The 23259-nt window shown below is 39.1% G+C and overlaps 1 protein-coding gene across 1 annotated transcript in view; it reads right to left on the reverse strand.

Annotated features, from left to right (window-relative positions):
* The window catches only part of CEMIP2 (cell migration inducing hyaluronidase 2), a 51605-nt gene that overhangs the window by 17818 nt on the left and 10528 nt on the right, over positions 1-23259 (reverse strand). Inside the window, exons 2-10 of the mRNA XM_042012689.1 lie at positions 20072-20408; positions 15538-15678; positions 14441-15002; positions 11109-11278; positions 9653-9841; positions 6816-6985; positions 4108-4317; positions 3496-3701; positions 2861-2930 (exon numbers count right to left, since the gene is read on the reverse strand). Of these exons, the coding sequence (XP_041868623.1) occupies positions 2861-2930; positions 3496-3701; positions 4108-4317; positions 6816-6985; positions 9653-9841; positions 11109-11278; positions 14441-15002; positions 15538-15678; positions 20072-20396 (2043 nt within the window). The 5' untranslated portion in view covers positions 20397-20408. The remainder of the gene's footprint in view (positions 1-2860; positions 2931-3495; positions 3702-4107; positions 4318-6815; positions 6986-9652; positions 9842-11108; positions 11279-14440; positions 15003-15537; positions 15679-20071; positions 20409-23259) is intronic.

Here is a 23259-nt window from a genome sequence, read left to right on the forward strand (position 1 = left end):
AAATAAGGCTATATTCTAGTGGACAACATGAACTAAAAAGTGTTTTACTTCTCAGTGAAGCCCTTTAACACCACATATCTAGTATTTCAAAGCAGAAAAGTGTCCAAGTTAATGTAACTTTTGTATTTCAGTTATGCCATCCCACACACTAGATTTTCCTTTACTAGTAGAGAATATTATTCACAGTAAGATACTCAAAATAATTCCTCCTCTCCTTATTGTTCCAGTCTGTTAAGGTTGGTTCATCCTTGCTCCCATGAAAATTTAAATGGCACAGCCAAAAAAACCCACAAGAGCTTTCAGAAGACAGAACAAAAGCACATCAAGAAATCTGGCCAGTTCGGGGCACTGTGCCAATAACACTCAGTAATAATTTTAGTCTCTGTTCATTTTCTATACTTTAATATCTCTGCTCTTAAAGAAGCTAGATTTATCTGCTAAATGAGACCCACAAAATGTCCCTTTCAGTGACATGAGCAGCTTGTCATGAATTACACCCATACATCTGTGTTCTCAAGATGTGACATCATGACAACACCTGCACAGCAGACACCTACAGACATGAAAAATTGTGCCTGACCACAGGCTGTGTGCCCTTAAAAAAAAAAAAAAATCACCCAACAAGACACATTAAAGGGTTAAATGGTAGCTAAAGACACACTGAGTGCTCCATCTCATGAGAAACAGTCATCAACCTTTTCAAGAAACATGGATAAAGCAAATTCACCCTGGCTTAAAAGACTTCATGCATTTCATTCCAAGAATATACTAATTTTCCAAGCAGTACTGGAAAATCTACTTTACAGTAACATTCCCATCCCAGTGTGTAATGATGATGCACTGACGTTTCTGGTGATTAACCATTACAAAGCAAATATGGATGTTCCATTAATAAAAATACCAAAAAATCTTACCTCATATAATTAAGTACAGATCTGTGCTTGGCAGACTCAAGTTAATTTTATCCAAAACACCCCCTGATGCTTGAAAAATAGACTTAGACAAACTTAAAAGCTGTTTAAGCATCTGCAAGCATTCAGAAATATGAAAAAGGGGTCGTTTTTTTCTCTTCTCTCATACGCACAAAAACAAAAGAAACATCTATTGCCTCATATGCACAAAAACAAAAGAAACATCTATTGCCTATACAGCCTTACAATAGGCTTAACTGCATAATTAAGGACCTGGGGGAGGAATGGAATTATTTCGTTGTGAATTGCCCTAGTTTATACCAGCAAAAGCTCTATAGTGCAGAGTTTGTATGAACACAGTTGAACTATACTGTTTTTGAAACACAGCAAGCTGTGGTCCCTTTTTCCTAATGAGTTTACATCCATGCAAGGGAGGTGTATCAGAGCGGCTAAACTTTGCAACAGACAAAAGTTTTTTCAGTTTTTTTGCTCCTGTCAGGCACATCCTGCTATTTTATGAGCATACCCACACGTATATGCACCTTCTCCAGGTTAAGTAAGGGTGGCCTGTCCACCCGAGTCACAGTCGGTATTATGTTAACTGGTGTTATATTGACGCGTCAGGAATCCATGCCTCGCGGCGTGTGAGGAGCAGGATTTTCATAGTCTGGCTCGTCAGCAGACTCGGGCACAACCAAGGCTACCAGTGCCATGGCCCTGTACGACATGAGGGCTACGTTCCTGTGTAGGCTTGGACCATATTGGGACATCTACTGGGATGAGCTACATAGGCAGAAAAAAACCTTGCAGGACTTAAGCACCAGATCAAAGAAGCTGTTTAACTTAGCTTTAGCCTTTAATTTTAGGCAATGCCTAAACTAGGTATATTACATAAAGCAGGCGAAATAGAAAAACATTCTGCTGGCCAGAAAAGAACTAGTTTAATTTGGTAGGGGCATCCAGATCCTTCCTAGTGGCAAACAGTCAAATAGCAAAGTTTGTCATAACAGACAGAAACAAACCCACAACAATAAAAGCAACAAAAGTTAGACCACACAAAAAGCAGAATAAAATTTTCTAGTTTTTTTTAATACTCTAGTTATTTCAACTCAGTTAAGTATTTTGATATTCTATTTATTAATAACAGTTATCTGTTAATAAATAAATTACCTATTTATATAAATGCTGTTAGAGATAAATGTTATCTGTGGCTAAGAACACACAGGCTCATACTCTTCCAACACTGGAGCCTTTGCAACAACAACCAACAACATTTCCTGTTTTCTATTCCGACTGATCTCTTCAGAAAAATCCAGTTAAAAACCTTACATATCTCAGCCTCTCACCCAATATAGAACAGACTCCAGTCCCCTCCTCCACTATATGTACAGAGCTTTACTTCACAGGCAGCTATGGCAAGATACTTGAACTAATACAATGTTCAGAACAAGCAAAACCGTATCAGCAGTCACTGGGTGGAAACAACTGACTAACCACTAGCAGAAAAGAAGTGTTTCAGCTGTTTCTTACACAATGAACACCTTTTTGTAGTCAGTTTTCATTCCACTGACTACAGCTCTTGCAGAGCTGTCACTAAACTCATGACAACCTACAGAAAACACAGAAGACTCAGTATGAAATGCATCAGTTCTGTGAAAATAAAAGGATTTCTACATATACGCATCGATAACTACTGTAAGGTCTATTAACTACAAAGAAGAAGAGATCTCCTCAGATAGCCTCTGTTCCAGCGACAATGAAGATTTCTGGCATCTCTTAAATGCACATCTAGACACATCCTGCACTTTCAATGCCAATACACTGCCAAAGATAAAAAAATTCATATATAAAAAAAGGAAAATATATGTATATCTGGCAGTACATGTTACAGATTTTACAAATGCCAGTAACATGAGCAGTTTGTCATGAATTACACCCACACGCCTCACCTGTGAGCCTGCTGCTGCATTATTTATAAGATGATTGTTGGGATGAGAAATCCAAAATGTTGAAACAGCCCTGAAATATTATTCAGAAACAAGTTACTACAGAAAACCTCTAGCCCCAACAGAAATATCTCCCCTTTCTCATAAGCACATCAGAAAAAGCTAAACTGATGAAGTAACTACTTCACATTCAAAATAAAAATCACAAAACCTCCCACATCTACAAGTCAAAACTGCCCTTTTTTTAGTTCAGTGAACAGTATTGTACTTAATGTTGTGCAGATATCCCATGCAACGATAAACTGTTTTAAGAAGCTTTCACAAGAAATAAGTAGTATTCAGAAAAAACAGTGGCAATAGCTTGGGAATACGCATTTATGCAGCAGTGAAAATGTTCAATAGACTTTTAAGGCCCCAAGTATCATACGAAACAACAACATTCCTATAAACCAATTTTTTTTCTTTTATTGAAGACTAAATGCTAATTTTTATTACTATTTTTTAAATACCAATACTATGTGGACTACATTCATTAAATTATAGATAAAAATGTTTCCATCTGTATTTTGTCAAGAGGCCACCAGCAGTTTAACGGCTGTCGCTGGTTGGGTTTTACTTTTTCACCATGACATACTCACATGCAGTCTGTGGCTGGCACTGGAACATAACTTCCATATACTTTATCCCTAATCCCAATACACATGCTGCTGTTTCTGTCTGTAGGTAAAAGAGTGCCTGGTTTTGTGACTAGCCCAAGGTTGTGGAACAAGGTATTCCTCTGTTCAATGCCATCTTCTATGAAGAAACAGTGACCTAGTGTGTCATAGCCAATGGTGTCCTTTATCTGCAGAAATACAAGTTCATTATGTCAGTAGTAACAGCACTTACTGAGATTTATTTGACAAATACCATCTAGTTTTACTGTCTTGGCACAGCTGCAGAGTGAAGTTTCAGTATCAGCAGCTCAGATGATTCAAGCACACAGTTTTATTTATCCCTTACAAACACACTGCTATGTCTGGAGAGCTTAGCTGCCTTACAGCTGTCTTACAGCTAGCTGCTGTAAGAATCTGAAAAATCAGAATGGTGAGAACTGTTAAAATACTATTTGCAGTAGTTTTTTTTTTCACTGAAGTAAGAAAACCATTGCTGAGCCTTGGGTTTGCAGAAGGAATGGGATTATTTTGGTGTCTAAATACTCTTCATAACATTTATTTCAACACAGTACATTTTACTCTCCTTGCACCTACCAGCAAACCATTAGTTGCATGAACAGTCACACATCTGGAAAAACAGTGATGAATGGAAAGACCTTCCAGATAAGTTTTATAAGTATATCCTCCTTTTTCATCCACATCCCCACAGAGGTGAAAGTGAACAGGGTAACTTCCAATCTGTTGCTGGCCCATTTGCTTCAATTCCACATAGGAGAGATGAACAGATGTAAAATTCTTCAAAATCTAAAAAAAAAATGAAGTCCCGAGTGAACAACCAATTATTTGCTTTTTAACCAATGGAAATTTTAAATTAATACATCATCTACCCCAGATGTACAGGAGCTAGATGTACACAGTTGTCACAGGCCATAACAAAAGTTAGAACAAACATTACTGTATTGCTCTACAAGATGCCTCACAAAAACTGCATCCTTCATAAATAAATTTCAAATTTAAATCTCCACGTGGCTAAAACAGAGGCATTTTCACCAGACATATTGCCACACTTTACTCTTTGGTCTTTACCAAGTGGCACGTTAAATATCCTTACAGGTACAACCAAACAGAAGTCACTCACATCTGGATGTGTCTGTAATGAAGCTGCACCAGCACAGTCCACCTGGGACGGGCTTGGCTGGATAAAAACCACAGAATGATGCAGGAACATGTTGAGATATCTAGTCCAGTTGAGAGCTCGGTGCTGGGTCAGCTTCATAAGACAGCTGCTCCGCACACTGCTCAGAAAATACCTCCAGTCACAGAGATGCTCATGATGTCGGTTGGTTCTATCCTTTCACTTCCCCAGCATGTGAGCATTATTTGCCTTCTTTAAGCCTGGTCCCATTGCCTCCTGTCATATCACCGTGCACCTCCAAGGACTGCTCTGGCTGTTCTGAACCCTTACCAGTACCTGAAGGCAGCAACAAGACCCCTCCCTCTCAGCTCCCTGTCACTCACCACCACATACTGCCATACACCACCTTTTCTGGACACACCCCAGTGCATCTACTTTTTTGTTGCAATGGGAACCCCAAACTGGACACAGCGCTCCAGAGAAACATCTTTATTAAGGAATATATACGAAATTACCTCACAATCATACAACTTCACAGTAAAGTTACCATGTATGAAGTAAAATCATAATGGGGTTGTACCAGTAATGCAGGAAAGAGAAAGCATTTTCTTCCACCTAACCTGCTATGAAAGCATAAACCAAGTGCAACAGTTAAACTGCAAGAAGCTAACATAAGGGGGGGAAAAGAAAAAAATCACACAAACAAAAAAACCAGAAACTGAACCAAAACAAACCCTCACTTTTTTTTTTGTAACTTCATTTCATTAACTTACCTATACTGAGTATTTATCAAAAATACCAATTTTCATACGTACTGTGTCCTCTAGGGAAATCAGTAGTATTTTTTTCCTCCTCCTCTAATTGAACTCTTCGGGTTTGCATGTCTAACATAAAGAGGGATGGTCAAAACCAGGCATCCCTCATCTCTAGCTTAGTATTGAAAAGCACCAAAATTGCAAACCAATGCCTCCCCTCACTGCCACTAAGCCCCCTTTAGGCTACTGTGCTAGTGACAGTAGGAAATCCAGGATGTTCAAAAGCTATTACATTTCTTAACGTCAAGGATCCCTCTGCTTGAGCATGTAAGATTAGCATAAGCCAAAAATGCTTTCATTTTTGTGCTGAAGTCTAGGTTTGGCAGCAAACACTCACTACTCAGAACAGTCTCCTGGGAACAATTTAACTTTGATGAGCCAAAATTTTTGTTTTCTACCTTCCAGCCAACTGAAGGTCTGCTGTATCTACACTTTTGTGGCAATCAAGGTCACACTTTGCAAGATTCACAGCTTGTCATTATCTTCTTTCATTATGTTATATGAATATAAAAGGTGCCTTGAGTCCACCTACTTTCTTCCACAAAACAAAAGCTGCCACATAGTAGGCAAGGGCTTATTTTCTTTCCCACTCTTATGTCCACCACTACGAAACTAAAATCTGTATGCAAATACATTAGAAAGAGATTTAAACTGCGATGACCACATAATGAGCACAAATATATTTGCAATTAAAATTTGAGGCCTCAAACTTCTTTAGCATCAGTGAAGCACTGCTGTTCAAATCTTTCATCTAAAAATATAAGTGAACGCAACTTTAAATACTAGTTTCTATAACACTACTTTCTCTCAGCTTAGTTTATATTCATAAACAATAAATTAGAAGCAGTTTCCTTTACATAACCTTAGTACTTTCAGATTTTTAAGAAACTAAATATAAAAACCCATGGTACAAGTCAGTTTCTTCCTTTTCCATGCCTCTCTAGTGCTCACCTCAGATGAGACAGATCTTTAGGATTCAATGCTCATCACCTGGGGAAGCAGGAAGGCAGTGAAAGGAAGGAAGAGAGATACAAGGGAGATCAAGCTTTATTCTGTAATGTTATAGGATGCACATGCATGGATGTCACTTGTACAGTTTAATCCCTGCCATACAACTTTACAACACCTGCTGGGCATTTCTAGAACAGTTTGTGCATTATACCCCTTCCTTCTGCAGACTAAGTCTTGAGGAGTTAAATCTAATTTGGGGAAAGCTGAGAACGAAGTCATTTCCACACAAAGCAATTGAACGAATTGATAGTGAGTTTTCAAATCCCTTAAAGTTTAACATTCATCTTTTTGTGCTTAATATGCCTTTATATGACAAAGTTAATTTAAAATGTTTTTCAGACCTTGATATGTCCACCAAATGTATCATAACTGAAGAACTGACACTCCTTTTCACGATAGCAGGTATTTTCTGTCTCCCCCTTTATTAGGATGTTTCTTGTAAGAACTCCAACTTCTGCTCTCATGTCCACTCCATCAATTACTTCTCCTACATGAGGAAACTGAGGGTTTTCTGTCCAACAACAAGTTTTGAAGTGGGGGGAAAAAGAAAGAAAAAAAGTCACCACTGATTAAAACCAGAATCAACTTATATAAATAAACAAGGTAACTGCGGCAACAAAACCCATGTGTTCCTCCTCCTTAACATGCTGTTCCCTTTTAGCTTTTCTTATGGTATTTTTCATTTTAATAAGAAACTAATCCTCAAAAAATATCAGCATTTTATTTGCAAGTGCATCTCAATTTCTATCAAATAGTTTGTGAACAGAAGGGGAAAAAAACAAAGAAGAGTTGAAATTAATCCAATGTATCAAACTTTTAGTGAAACACAGATGCAGACTTGCTTTAAAAGAAGAAAGATGCTGGCTGCTTAATCTGTTTCAAAGACAAATTAAGAACTGAAAGTGAAGCCAAAACACTGTTTGAAAATGCTGTATTCCTCCCTCCGAAAAGAAAAAAGGACTTGCTTTCCTAACTAAATTTCCTCTTTCTTAGATAGCTATTCTGAAGATGCATAAACTCAAAATTAGGAAAAAGAAGATAATCAGGTTTTACACTCTTCTTCAAAACCCCAACCAATTTCTTATTTAAACTGAGAAAAAAATCTGATTCTGTAAACCTTGAAAAATGCATTTATGCATTTAATGATACCCTGAATACAGACTATCACTATCTTTTCAAGGCTTAAAAAAAATGATACAAGCCTAAACTTCACAATATGAAGAAGAACTAAGAGTTATACCAACTCTGTATCTGCTGCTGAGTGTTTAAAAAGACAAGAGATGTCTGCATTCCTCTCCCTAAGGCTTAACTATTGTTTTACCCCTATATTTGACTAGCAAGTCAGTAAACCAGTGAAGAAAGAGCAACCAGGGCTCCCACAACACAATACTTTTTAGTTTTCCTTCTACAAAAAGGTGAAACCAGCTAAAAACCTAGCAAAACAATGCATGAAATAATTTCAAGACAGCACATTCTTCAGCTTGTCAAGTTTACCATTACACAGAAAATTCATTCTTTGTGGAACAAATATGTAGGGTGGCATGGGCATTTTTAGAACTGTATATATTACTATGACAAAGAAAACTTTATTGAGGGTGGCAAAGAACCTGAAACGGGCAAGCTGACTGCAAGTTTACCTCCTTTAATATCTTTTTAATAGTTTAGCTAGGATTTACTTTCCAAAAAAAAAAAAAAAAAAAGGCAAGATTTTGTATTTTATGCCATATTGTAAATCTTGTGAAAATGTTTTTTTTTTTTTTAACCTTTAAAAGCAGCTACTTTTTCACAGCACATGATTTTCAAGATGAAATAGTCTACACACACACTATTCAGTGGTGACAAAAACCTTAAATTTCATACTGCAATCTTCAAGTTAAGTTTGCTCTTTAAAACACTGTGCAAACTAAAACATACAACATGACACTTAAGAATGAAGCTGAGGAAATATCACGTTCAATAGCACTAAGCTAGCTCTGCAGCTTCACTCAAATGCGTATTCTCTGATGTATAATAAGGTAAATGCAGATATGCTTTTTTCATACGCGAGACTTCTCAGTGCAGTAAAACATATGTGAACCATGCTAACAAATGTGTGAAAAGCAAATTTCACTGCCAGAAAGGCAGACAGACTGACAGTCCCTTAAGGCACAGGTGGGCAGGGAAGTCTGAGGGCATTGACAGAAAACTTCCGAGAATGAAGAAGGAGAAGAGCAGTTTAAAGAAGAGGAAGTTGCACTGTGAAGAAATTAACGGGGCAAAACCGGATTGAGAAGAACACCCATGAGCTGCTGCAAACTAACACTGTGAAACAACACGCATTAGTTTGTGCTACGCACTGATGCTGCAGCCCACCAGGAGTGAGAGGTAAAGCTCCAGACCAGAAGCTGGAGGATGCCAAGGAGGAGGGCGGCAGCATGGAGCAGGTGTGGAGCAGCAGAAGGAAAACAGAGACGCCAGCACAGCTGGCAAGCCAGTCCCCTGGGAGACTCTTGCGATGCCAAGCAGAATGACTCAGATAATAAAAAGGAAATGGTCAACAACACGCATGACCATTTAGTTGTGCATCACACCCAAAGGAAAAAACAGATTGCAAGTACTCGGGGATATCCTGTGAGAGCAGCATCTTGGAAGGACCACTTACTTTATAACCATTTTGTTGGGGAGGTGGTAGAAAGGAGACTGAGGAAAAGGAGAAAAAAAGAAACAAGATACACGTTCACAGACTGCAATTTTCTTTTTTTCTTCCTGCTTTTACTTCTACTTTTTTAACAACAACAGAAAAAATTATAATGATAACAGTTCAAAAGATGAGAATGACACTAAAGGCAAGGGAAACAGTAATGACCACAACAGCTATTCAAGTATGTATAAAGAGAACTTGGGAAAAGACAGAAAGGAGCCAGGGAAGGAAAACAAGCCTAACCCTATTGGAAAAAAAAAATAAGGCATTCAATGAGCCTGGGAAAAAATGAGAAAGAAAAGTTAGCATGGTGAGCTGTGAGGCAGACCTGACACACAGAGCCACTTCATAGCAAAGAGAATTACACATCCGTGTATATGGCAACAAAGCCATACAGCAACTGGAGAAAGGCTGCTCTTTACTGCTTCCACTGCAAGGGCCTGTCCAGCAGCAAATACATATTTCACACCGATCTTCATGCAGTGACTGCTCTCATACCTTTGACTTTAACCTGATGCTTGTTACACTCTGGGCAGGGAAGGAGGGTGAATTCCTCTGTCTGATACATCGAATAGTCTGTGCTCGCAACCACAATCCTGTCTCCAGGCTCCCAAGTACTAACATCATCCAGAAGGTTCAGTACTACTCCACCCACCGCTTCCACCTGGAAGCCTGATATTGGGACACCTAATTAAAAAAAAGAAAAGGAAACAAATATAAGATTATATTCACCTTCATATGAAACCATTCTCAAGGTGATACTAATAAAATATGTATGAGATTTTGCAGGCCACAAAACCCTCTAAAGTACAACTCTGACCTCAAACATGCCAGTGTGAGATGCCTTTACAGCCTGTTTACCTATTGGATCTCAGCTGAAACAAAGGGAAAAGACAGAACTAATGGTGACAGGAAAAACCTATGTTTGGGGGTTTTTTGGTCTTTTTTTCCCCAAAAAACCCTAGTATCATATGGCACTAATTTGTAGGTCCAGCTACCTCTGCTTGTTTCAAGTGACATTTTTTTGCCATTTGAAACTGTACAGATGTAAACAAGGACCTGGAAAACAAAGTAGAGGACTTTCTTTTTTAAGCACAACTAATAGAACAGTTTGGCAGACTAAATTACACACACATGGAATTTCATTAGCTTATGATGAATGTGCCCAAGTTCAGCTGCTTTTGCCAACTCTTGAACCTAATTCTACAGCACCAGTAAGTAAAAGATGCATTTTGATAGATTATTTCTTTTTTAAATGTAAGTCCATATATTTTCATGGGGCTGTAATGAACAGTAAAGGGGTAGTATGAAATAGCTCAACTACTTAACAAATAAATTCATGAGTACCATAAAAAAATTGAGGAAATCACAGTAGCGTTCAGTAACTCTAAAAACATACAGAGATGATTACCCATAAAAACTCAGATCAAACATAGCTTAAATTTAAAAAGAAGAATAAAGGATAAAAGCAAGCAAGTGGCAAGTCTTCTAGCTTTTTATACCACAGATTCAACTTTGTATCTGAACAGCTGTCTGAAGTTCAGGACTCTAAGAGCAATAGAAAATTGTAACAAGAATAAAACATTTCTTCTGGCTTCCATTAAGTTTTTTCTTTTTTAGTACTATAATCAACATCTAAGAAGCTTAGATTTAAAACATCCATGACTGCCAAATTACTAAAATAAAAGTTTCAGAACTTACAAGACTCCTACCTTTATCTAAATATACTAAAATTTAAGACTCAATACTATGCTGCTCACATACTGTATACAAACAGTGAGAAAATAGGTAGTACTGAAGAACTGTGTCCTCCTATTTCATCCATAGCAAGAAAATGCAACTTACAGCAGTACTCAAAAATTTAAATTGCAACCAGCAGTTCTAGTGAAAAAAAAAAGCACATAAAGTATTTTTTTTTCCCCCAACTGTAGGATTTCACAAAACACTTTCCTACCATCATTCCATTCGCTGTAAGCTTTCACAACAAACTTCTGACCATCCACTGTGAAAAACTCTTTCTGAGCAAGAGCTTTCCCACCAGTGCTGTGGTTTTCATAGTTTCTCACTGATTCATTACAGGAAGAATTTCCACCACCTATGACACCAACTAAAGCCCAGGCTTGCCTGTGAAAATCAAAAGTAAATGTTTAAATAGAATGGCCCTTAAAAAATTCTTCACAAAACTGGGAAAAGACAAGGAGCATAGAAGACATAAAAACCCCTTTTGCTTGCTCTTCCAAACTAATTTTAAAATGCAACTTCAAAATGTAGAGGAAAATGGGCAAACTTAACTGCAGAGAAAAATAGTTTAAAATGATTTGGTGTCCTATACACAAATTGGCAAATACTAGAGCTCTTACTGGAGAAGACTTTCATACACATTTTTAGTAAAACATTCAACAAGATACACATTTTTCCAGAAGCAAATCGCTAGAGCTGAGTGACAAAAGCCACACAGGATCCTACTCCCAAACAGCTTTAGCAGGGCACAGGCAGAGCAGGAGTCAGTGCCAATGCTCCTGCCATAGACCCTTGCCGTCAGCCAGCAACACCCCAAAGGAGCAGTCAAGACTCCAGTGGACCACATTTTCATCAGGCCAAGAGGGATGGACACAGCCACAACAGCCACCGGTGTTTGCCCCAGTGCTGGACAGGCAATAGCTTTTGCACCTTTCAGGATGCTCACATCCAGAAAAGGAAATGCATGCTGTTACATAACCTTTGTACAAGATATCACTGATGAGTGAGTGTTTAGAAATTAAAAGCAAACCACACACCACAGCAAGCTGCCATTAAGTTCAAAAAAACAACTTTATTTTGCTGTCCTTTACTGCTCTGTCATGCCATAACCATGTGTGCAAAGGAAGACGTCGAGATCATCTATTAAAAAGCCAGACAATTTTGCATCATTAAAGTTGAATCATTCACTCCAAGTGAAAACAGTGTCAGCTAGCCGGACTGCAGTCTGTTGCTAATGGTTGATTCAAAGGCAGATATTAAAACCACCTTCAATCCAGCTGCCTTTATTTTAACCCTTCTTGATGTTTTTGTTGATTGGGACAAAAAGGCCAAATTTAGAGTTAACATGTTCACAGGAGTAGTAGATAACTGAGCCAGTTTTTCAGCAGCAGCAGCAAACAAGCTGAACATCTCACATAGTGACATTTAAAATAAAATTATTTTGATGCATGTTTTGCATTCCATGTGTTGCAGAAGAGGGAGAAGGGGAGAGGGCTGTAATGGAGTACTCACTTCCATGCTGCCTTTCACTAGCTTTAGAGGTTTAAGAAAATGACCCTGCTTTTCCTGAGTGAGCCATCAGAGAGAGCTTCTCACCTATCTTCCACTGCAGAACAAAATAATTTTATGTGCTTACAGAGCATCTACTGACTAAGGAAAGCAGACAAGAATCAGTTCAGCAGAGAAGGAAAAAAGGCTGCTTCTTCCCAGTTACAGGTTGAAGAAGCTCCTCATTTCAGACAAACTGGTGCAGAGGCCATGGGCAGAAACCTACACCTCTGAGGACAGGTTGGGCTGGCTGCACCACACCCTGAACAATCTGAAGCCACACAGGCTTTGCTGCTTTCAGGAAGTGGTATGCTACTATAGGACATCCAGGTCTTGGCACTTTTGGCCAAACTGCTTCAGAAGCAAGAGCATTCCATCCCACACCCCTGTGCTTACACAGCCAGTGATACAAATGTACTCCTGACAGGAACTGGGGTCAGAACATGCCATCCTGACTGACACCCAGCCCGCTTCTGCCAAAGCACAAGGAGGAAACTAACTGGAATCCAGATGTCAGGGGACAGTGAGGGATAAGAATGGAACGGAAAAACTAAGTGACCAATTTCCTGCAAAACACTGGACAATACAAAGAGGTTATACAACACCATCTCAACAGAAGACGAAGAACAGACTGACAGGCAGCTAGGAGACTGGGTATACTTTTCACTTGTATTGCCAACACAGGAATCACAGAATCATTTAGGCTGGTAAATACCTCTAAGACCATCAAGTCTAACTTTGACCAATGGCCACCTCGTCACCTACACCACAGCACTAAGTGCCACATCCAGTTGTTTCCGGAACACCCCCAGGGATGATGACTCCACCATCTCCCTGGACAATCTGTTCAAATGCTTAACAACTCCTTCCATTAAGAAATTCCTCTGATGTCCAACTGTAAACCTCCCCTGACACAGCTTGAGGTTGCATCCTCTTGTTCTGTCACTGGTTGCTTAGGAGAAGAGGCCGACTCCTACCTGTCTTGTAGAGAGTAATAAGGTTCCTCTGAACCTCCTTTACTCCAGGCTAAACGCTCTCAGCTCCCTCAGCAGCTCCTCAAGACTTACGTTCTAGACCCTCCCTCAGCTCTGTTGCCCTTCTCTCAACTCAAGCCAGCACATCAATCTCTTTATTGTAGTAAGGGGCCCAGAACTGGACACAGGACTCAAGGTGTGGCCTCATCAGTGCCCAGTACAGAACTCTCCCTGTCCTGCTGGCCACACTATTGCTGATACAAGCCAGGATGCCATTGCCCTTCTTGGCTCCCAGGGCACACTGCTTTGTGTTGCCCAGAGCAGTGTGGACAACCTTCTGCAGCACAAAGCCAAGCTCAGAACACACATTGCAAAAAGCCTTCGCAACAATTAAATGAAGAGCACAACTTTCCTGCTGTAATAATTCCTGTTTTATCTCTTCTACTGACTCACCATCCAAATCCTGACCAACTGAAAAGAATGGCCAAAAGATATAGAAACACCTTGTAACTGCATTTCAATTACAAAACATATTTACAGGTCAGTTCCTTTGAAAACTCAATGGAGAGGTAAGGTACTTTTATTTCAACAGTGCAGGAGTATGAATAAGATGTTCGATACCTGGGATTAGCAACCCTTAGAAACAATGTTTTGGGTTGGAAGGGACCTTAGAGATCATTTAGTTCCACTCCTTGCTCCTCCAAAGTCATACAAATTAAAAGCTTCACCTAGCAACTGTTATCTATCCATGTCTTAGAACAAGAAAAAAAAAAATCCTTGCTGCTCCCAGTTTTAATTTCTATAACGAACAGTGAAAGCAAGCAATTACAAGTAAGTAATGAAGTCTGTCACACAGATACCAGTCTCTGCACTGTACTGGTAACTGAATACTGTTACTGCAGCACTGTGTACAACACCAAGAATTCTCTGAATACTTTATGAACTGTCAAAGTTCATAAAATCCCCCACAGGAGAATCTGCATGTCATCTTCACTCAGAACAAAAGAGAAAATAAATTACTTACCTGTAACTTAATCCTCTGACAAACTTACTTCCCAGAAGATTTTGAATAGTCACTCTGGTTTCCTCCAGAAGATTTTTAGCAGCTGAATCTCCTACAGCAATAGCAATAATGCGACCAGGATGTCCATTTCTCAGTAAATTCTGGAGTTTTAAGCTTTCTTCAGCAAATTCATGAGTATCAAATTTCAGCACTTCCAAAACCTCTGCTGTATCCTGATCGATCACTCTAACATTTAGTCCTCGGGAAAAATTCTTTTTAAATGTATAATGACCATAGGCCAGCCCTGAGAAATATACAGTCTTTGACAGAAGAGTCCATGATACCTTCTGGTGCCCATGCAACTCCAGCGTTCCTTCAGGGCCCACGCCAATAAATTTTTGGCCAAATTCTGGCACATCAGCACCTTCGTTTGACTTCCCATACAAAATAATAGTTGCTTTGGATTTGTAGCGGCATTTCTCTGCTCCAACATGAAGCATTCCACCATCCTTTATCAGGATAAATCGAGTTCTCAAGGTAATATTTTTAGAACCTTCTTTATCGTCACCAAAAACAAGTAAACCTAAAGGAAAGGAAATATTTCTGTACATCAAAGCAAAATTCAGAAAGACTCAAATAACCAAGTTCTGCAGTAACAACAACAGAAAAATTACAGATTTATTTTTCACACCCATGAATTAAGTTGTTATGTTCTTACATGTATTTAGGAGTATTTGGGAAAGTAACTGCTACCAACTGTGATTTATCTTTCTAGGAATTTGCTGGTTTATTCCTGGTTTTTTTCTGCCCTTTTGATAGGATTACTAATATACAACAGTTACCATTGGAGGACAAACAGATTTAGTACCAGAAAGGCTACTAAACAACCTTGTTTTACTATATTGCACAGAAAACTACACCAATGCTGCACTGAAAAGATACTAGAGTGGTTATTCATCTTTTGAATTATATACCTGACCTGGCAGCAGGCTGAAAAGTAAAAAACATGGGAACTGGTCAACAAGCTGCAAGATAAAGTTTCAACATATTTTTATGTAATCACAGAAGCGAAAAATATGCAAACACTGAAGCAAGAGGTTCATCTTGCTATTTCATACCTCCATCCTGTATAACTACAGAGTGTACTGTAGCATCTGAGTTCAGACGAAACAAATCCCCTTTTCTGATAATAACTCGTTTTTCAGGATCTTTTCCAGGGCTCCAGTTTTTAAGGCGAGGGTTCTGATCAGGACAGTTCTCTGCAACACAGTGTGAAATTCAACTTTTAAAAAACAAGCATCATCATATCAGTCAAGGCAGCATTAGGATGAACACAAGTAAGAAAGACTCAGTCACCCACAAAGGACTTCCACCTCCTTCTGTGGTTTCAGTACTACAGTCATTGTATTTGAATAGCCAAAAAGACACCTGAAAAATAGCTAAAGTCTCAGGGGTAGGAAGGTATTCCTTTATCGAATTAAACTACTGTTGACCACACATTGTTGACCATAGATACTTTTGAACCCCAACTGATTTTCTTCTTATTTGCTGGATCACCTGTAGTAGATGAGCAGAGATAAGTGGAATGCAGACAGACACAGAGCAACCATGCTGAGCACTGGAAGTCTTACACTACTAACTAGGATAATTAACATGGTTGTAAAGCATCTAAGAATCTCACCTCCTCAAGGTCTCAACCGTGTCAGAAAGGCTAATCCCTTCTTACTTTTAAGCATCCAAATCATTATTTAAGGGGAAGTTTGCAGGAGGGACAAGACACCCTTAATATTAAAACCTAACTACCTAGAGCAGTTTCCCAGGAGATAGAACACTTGGGCCTAAACTTAAACATTTGTATCCCTCAGGAAGTCAGCTTAAATACCAGCCTACAAACTACACAAGAGCAGAGACACAGGCAATCCTTGCTGGAAACCCTGGCACTACACAGGCAGTAACACCGATCTACAAGGCCAGAGAAGGAGAGGCAGCAGCAAGAAGTGTCAGGCTTGCGTGATTTCAGACAAAGTTACAGCAATGTAGTATTTATACCACACACCTCTAGCAAATTAAGCATCTGAGTAATGTGGAAGCATAGACATACTGTAAAAACTGGAAGCCATATTCCTTGGATTATCTTACCAAAATTAAAAAAAAATATTAAAAAATTAAAATATTAAAGATATTTTTCTTATGCAAAATACAATCAAAAAGATGCCAAAATAAACATGTTAGGAGGCCAACTGAGGGTAACAGCCAAAATAACCTTTTCACATCCTATCTTCTGGAGAAATACACCCACACTTCTGAAATGCTCCTTCAATGCAAAAAGCTGTCAGAAATAGTCCATTCTTGCAGCATCTAAAGAAATTAATATCCACAAGTTTAATACAAGCCAGCCTTAGTTTTGCTAACAGAAATATTTTTCCTTTGCTATTAACTCTCCACATTTCAAATCCCTCCCAACTCAGGAAACCCACATAAACCAAGATTTGACTACCATTGGGGAAAAATTAGCAAACTGCAGAAAGGGCAAAAGGCATACAAGTAGTATTATAAAAATAAAAACAAAATAAAATCTTTTGGGAGAATCCTATGAAGACATTTTTTAGAAAATGTAATTCAACACGAGGGAAAGCCAAAAAGCAAGGAGAACTGCAATCAGCAAGACTGCTGAGCACACACCAGATAAAGGCAAGTCTACTGCCTGATTCATGCAGAGTCCCTAATCCCTTTTCCCCAGACACCACACACACAAGCACTGTGAAGAAACAGTTATTTCCTGGCTGGTAGCAAAGGGCAGTGTGAGGAAACCATGAGTCAGCAACCTGATGACTTCTGCTTAGTGTGATTCACAGAAGAGCAGATCTAGTGACCATGTATTTTTCTGTTGAATCAGAAAGAAGAGGTATAGAACAGTAACTAAAAAAATTATAGTTTACAAATCTATCGTACATTACAATCCAGCAAGAAAGCCATCAGAATCAGAAACAGGCACTCCTGTAATGCAAACATGCTTTTGGGGCACAGTGGGTCAACTTTTTGGCAAGCAGATCATATGTATTTAGCAAAAGTATTTTGAAATTCTCCCTTAGCAATTGTGGTGGGTTTCATGAAAACATAAAATATTTAGAACTTCACCATATGTTATCTCCAAAATTACTGAGTAGATTTTATAGATGATAGTTATTGCCTTTAAAGTTAAATAAAAACAGAAGCACAGACCAGAAACTGTTAGGTAGTGATGACCTTGCCAAATTTAGCCACTCATGTTGAAAATTTTTCAAGTCAAGCCTCTGTTTCAAAACATTTCTGTAAAAATGGAACCTGAAGCATTCCTTAAGGTTTAGTTGCTTTTATTAGAGTTGGGGGGAAAAGTAAAATTTCTACAAATGGTGGAGGAAAAGTACACCATTCACGAGAAAATGTCCTGACAAAAAAAACCCCAATGCTAGAACTTTTCATGGAGTAAGCAAATGAAATTTGACAGGAGAAAAAGACAGGCAGGAAACAGTTCTTGAGCTATAACTAAACAGTTCCTTTCTACCTGTTTAGACACCACATCTGTAGCTTTTAAGGCCTCTGGAAAAAAGTAATCAGTGCTATATTCTGCTCAGCAGAAGTTTATCAGACTTCTGCAGCTAAATTTTCTGAGGATTCTATTTACCCTGGCCAAGTCCAGCTGAGAGCTTCAAGAGTGAAGAACTCTTCCCTGGAAGTCTCCCCAGCTTGCCATTCTGACCTTGCATCAGAAGCCTGGGGATATGGGGAAGGAAACTGCATTTCCATTGCTCTCCCTGATCTCCAGTGTTCAGGACTCCTTAGATCAGTCAGGAGTAAATGCCAGGAATACAGAAGCAAGGAGGAAAAAGAAACCAGCTGACAAGCAGGAACAGAAATGCTGACAAGCAGCATCCTCCCTTCAGGGAAAGTATGGTGGAGGTTTAGGATTTACGTGCATTTACTACCAAGTGTCACATTCCCTCCACTGCCTTTTAAACAGCCATTACAAGTTCTGACAATACGGATTTCCAATTAGCCCTGAAGAAACGCACATCTAACAGGAACTGGTGTCATTCGCTGCAGTACCACATGTGCTTGGGTCAGAGGTAAACACATTAACATTTCAACCTGCTGGGGAACTTTTGGGGAGCTTCTGCAACAACCATACTGCAAGACTGAAACATCAGCCAGACTTTCCCTGGTGCCTGTAGCAGTTTCTCTTGTGTCAGGGTTTCACAATATCATAGAATAAATAAGGCTGGAAGGGACCACAGTGGGTCATTTGGTCCAGCCTCCCTGTTTAAGCAGGGTCATCCCAGAGCACATTGCACAGAATTGTGTCCAGACAGTTCTGGAGTATCTCCAGTGAGGGAGACTCCACAGCCTCTCTGAGCAATCTGCGCCAGTGCACAGTCACTCATACAGTGAAGTTCTTCCTCATATTATGGTGGAACTTCTTGTTAACTCTTGTCCTATTGTACAGTACCACTGAGAAGAGCCTGGCTCCACCCTAAAGTATTTCAGAGAGTCATTTGGGTAAGTCACCCTTCGGTCTCCTCTGGAATTTGTCTGTAACCGAAGTACTTACTGCATATGTACCCATTAACAGCAATCTAGATCATAACAGGAATAACCTTCCATTTACTAGTCCCTAAGGTTTTATTGATTTCCTTCATAATTATTAGGAAAACTCAGTCTTCATCCAAGGAGGTATATCAGCAAGCCACCACCAAGAGCACTTCAGCTGGAAGCATTTTGTTCTGTATCTGAAGTCTTCAGCTGCTTATCTGATTTGTTCAGCCTGTATTGCACTGACTTTGGAAACAGCATCTTTTTAATTACTATGTCAAAAGCCACTGAGAAGTCTCTTATTACAACAGCCAACAGTTTCAATTCGAAATCCTGTTTAGCTTTTAGAAACCTGACTACTGCCTTAAAAAATCTAAACAAACTCACCAAAACAACCCATACTGCAAACTGTACTACCAAGATTTAGCAACTGCACCTCATAGCATCTTCTAGGAGTAACTAGCTAGAGGGACGTACACTTTGTGATCACATCACCTGTTGATGCTTTACAACCACTGACACATTTCAGAGATTCTCCAAATTCCGCAGAAGCTGCCCTGTTTTCTAAAATGAGCTGAAAACAAAAAATCAGGGCTCATAGATCAAAAAAGGTCCCTGCCCAATTTGCATATAAACAAAACAAACACATACTATTAGCATACGTTCTCAGAGATTTTTTTAAGTGATTTTACTTTAACATTTTTTTACTATCTTCCTTAGTTACTGCTTAAGCAGATAGGATTTAGTGTGGTCTACAATTTGTGAACCTATGAGACAGCTTCTGCAGACAAAAATAATTATAAAGCATTCATGCCTCTTTCCCCCCTCACCAGTAATCTTTATTTACTGCTATGCCTTTCTATTTCATGTAAGCAAATCAAACCACGCATAATAAAAACAACACAGATAACAAAAATGGGAGCTGATCTTTGCCCCCAAACTCTGCCTCCTTCGATGTTAAAATCACAGTAAGTGTCCTATTTTTGCACTTAACTTTCAACATTAATCCTGATGCTGAATTACTGAATTATGCTCACAGGTAGCATAACTTCTAGGGATTATTTTCTTTGCAAAAGAACTTACCATCTGGAGCATATTTTGAAGCTATTCCCAAAAAAATCCCCAGTGCAACAAAAAGTGAAAGGCTAGAAATGGCAGAGCAAATGAGAGTATTTTTATGCCTGTTGGCTTCTGCCTGTCGGCGGTGCTGCTCCACTGGTAGGGACGGGAGTCTTGTCTGGGCTTCTTGTCTCGCCGAGGTAAATTCTGCTGCAGCATGGCTCTGCGAAGGCGGCGGGGGACGGAGAGGGGCAATTCTCCCTGGGACATATCCCGAAGACCTGTGACTGCTCCCATTCTGAGGACGGAGGAATGCAGGGGAGGTCCCCCTGGTATCAGTGCCTTGCATGTTATAAAGTCACTGGAACACGCACACACACACACAGAGGGAAAAAATAAAGAGACAGGCTTTCAGAACACACATCAAAATGCATAAAACAAAAAAAAGAACAACAAAAGGCAATTTTAAGCCACATATGTCAAGAACAGCCACTGAAGCTGGGACTATTTACAAAGTATCAGTCACCTGTTACTGGTCACTTGCCATGGAACAACTGCATCGAACAATAGCATACGTCTTTAACAAAAATTCAAAAGCATGTGGTGTGGGAACCCAGTACAGCACACACCACTTCTTCATAGTTCCAGTGGGTATTTTTCACAGACTATTTTCACAGCTAACTTGTAGTATATGAGATTAAGAAATCAGCTGAACAATGACAAAGCTAGCAACTCCTGCTTCCCCACAATTATGCGAAGAATGTCTAAATGTACTTTTTCTATACACAGAAGCTGAACAAACTCACCACTTTCCCTTGTGGAAAAGAAGCTGAAAAAGACAAGCCTGCCTTCTACACTGGAAGCCCTAAAAGCTATTTAAATTTTATATACAAAATACCAAATACTATTTTATTTCTAGTCATGCTGATGCAACTTTGTGAACCCTTTTAATAAGCTGAGGTGCATACAGCCGTCAAACTCTTAATTTACTCACAGTACGATTCAATTGCTAGTAAAGGTGCATCAGGAACGGTTCTGTAAGAAAGTCACCTACATCTTGTTCAGCAAACCTTGTAATTTTTCTCACTGCTGAGATGCCTGGCTTTGGACACGAAGTCTGGAAGCAACATGACTGCTTCAGATCTTTGTACCTACCACGCAGAAGTGAGTGCTGCTTTTATTTCAGTTACTAGTACTGTTTCCATCTTCTGAAGTACATCAAGAGGAAAGCGTACCAGTGCCATCACTGCCTCGCCCATCCTCAGCAGCAGTTCTAACTCACCACACTTGTCTAGTTTAAGAGACAAACCTGCATTTGACTGTTTTCTCTGGTTTTCCAGTCAACAGTGTTGTACAGAGTATTCACAAAGCTGGTATAATTTTTCTTCCTCATAATGATTAACATTTCTTATAGATGGAATTTTTGGATAAAGATGCTCAAGTTTCAGTTAACTGAAACCTAACTTTTGAAACCAAACCCTGAAGGGGATTTAGGCACAAGTCGTGTATTCAACAGCAAAGTTTAGGAAAAATAAAAACTACTGATAATGGGGGAGTATAAAGATCCTCTTTCTGTTCCATTAACAAAGGGAAGTCTGAGCCATACTCTGAAGTGTCAGGCACGCTGATGAAGGAGGAATGTGAGAACTGTAATCTTATTCTGAGAAGTAGCAAAGGAACCTTTTGTCCCACATGCCGCAAAATCTGATATGTCACTGTTTCAAGGAAAAAGAGCTGTTAGTACTCAACAGGCTAGATTACCCTTTCATGGGAGACAGTGCACCCCCAGACGTATGCACAATGACAATGAAGGCACTGAAACATTAACTGGAGTAGCTATCTCAGAATGCAAAAATTATTCCGAGTCCTTCAGAAGTGCTTCTTGCACCTGCTCATTATAACAAATTAATTTTCTTGTTGTTCTTTGACAAACTATTTCCCAAACCTAATCCTCTGCTCTCAAACTTAACTGCCCAATGCGTCGTGTGTACTGTGGAACAGTTTGCTTTAACCTCATGTGCTTTTACACTCAACTTGTCATCTCTCAGCAGTGAAAGTAATTTCTGTGTTTTAGATGTATTAAAAGCTGACTAGAGATGGAGCTTTTCAGCTAATTCAAAGACAGTACTTATGTCTCGCTAAACAAATGCTGGACTAGCTTCTTAATTAAACATTTTAAGAAATCTGATCCAGCATTGAGGGGTTTTTTTATGGTTTGAAACCCCAACACCTTAAACTTGGTTAAGTTTTCAGCTATGACATTTATCTGTGACACTGAGGAAATTACTACAGAGCTCATTATAGTGTAATACCAACAGTTAAAAAGTTTGTTAATTACTCAGCTGTATCAACTAAATTCAGATTGGCTATGCAAGACTTGAAATAGTTTTACAAAATAATTTTACCATAATTTTGCCCACCAAAGCCTCTTAAAGTACTGCCAGACCTCTAAAGAAATAATAAAAAACAAACAAACAAAAAACCATTCATTACAGCAGCCATTGGAAACAATTGTGTCATATTTCAAGCGTATTTTTTGTTGTACAAAGCATTGCGCTTCGTTTGCAAACCTCATTTTGGCAACTGTAAAAGGTTTTCAACTATCCTGCTCAAGTGAAAACACAGGTCACCCCAAGGACAGGTGGGAAAGAGACGGCAGAATTGCTGTCTTAGCCATTATAAAATAAAAATAATGAAACTAAGACATAAGGAGATACTTAGCATATTCTAAAGACTCACCATACAGTTTTCCATTACAACAGGAGGAACCATTGCAATACTCCCTTCCCTCTTCATGTGTTATTTGAAAGTCTCTTGCTGAAAAAGGATCTCTTATATACTGTCGAGCAGCTACTGGTTTTTTTAAAAGACAGACTGATAATCTGATTCAAATTATTGGCTTCTTTATTTCCACTCTGAGGAAGCCTTCAGAGAGCACCACATAAATGCATGTATAGTAATTAGCTGTATGGCCAGTTATGACCCAAAGAATGCAGTTATTTGGCTGCACAAATACAGTGCGTCACAAATACAACACAAATTTTACTCTGCAAATGAATTTACAGAGTAAAATGCAGGACAAAATAGTCAAACACCTGAATGATGTAAATACCACATTTGCTTGCAAGTTCCCATGCACCTGAATTTTTCCACATTTCCCTTTGACCTGTGCCTATGCTGTGGTCTCCTACAGGAACTCATGATCTGGGCAT

Source organism: Corvus kubaryi, unplaced genomic scaffold, assembly GCF_017639235.1.
Source record: "Corvus kubaryi isolate FWS band 111438036 unplaced genomic scaffold, C.kubaryi_AGA036_p1.0 split1-37296, whole genome shotgun sequence".
Classification (NCBI taxonomy): Eukaryota; Metazoa; Chordata; class Aves; order Passeriformes; family Corvidae; genus Corvus; species Corvus kubaryi.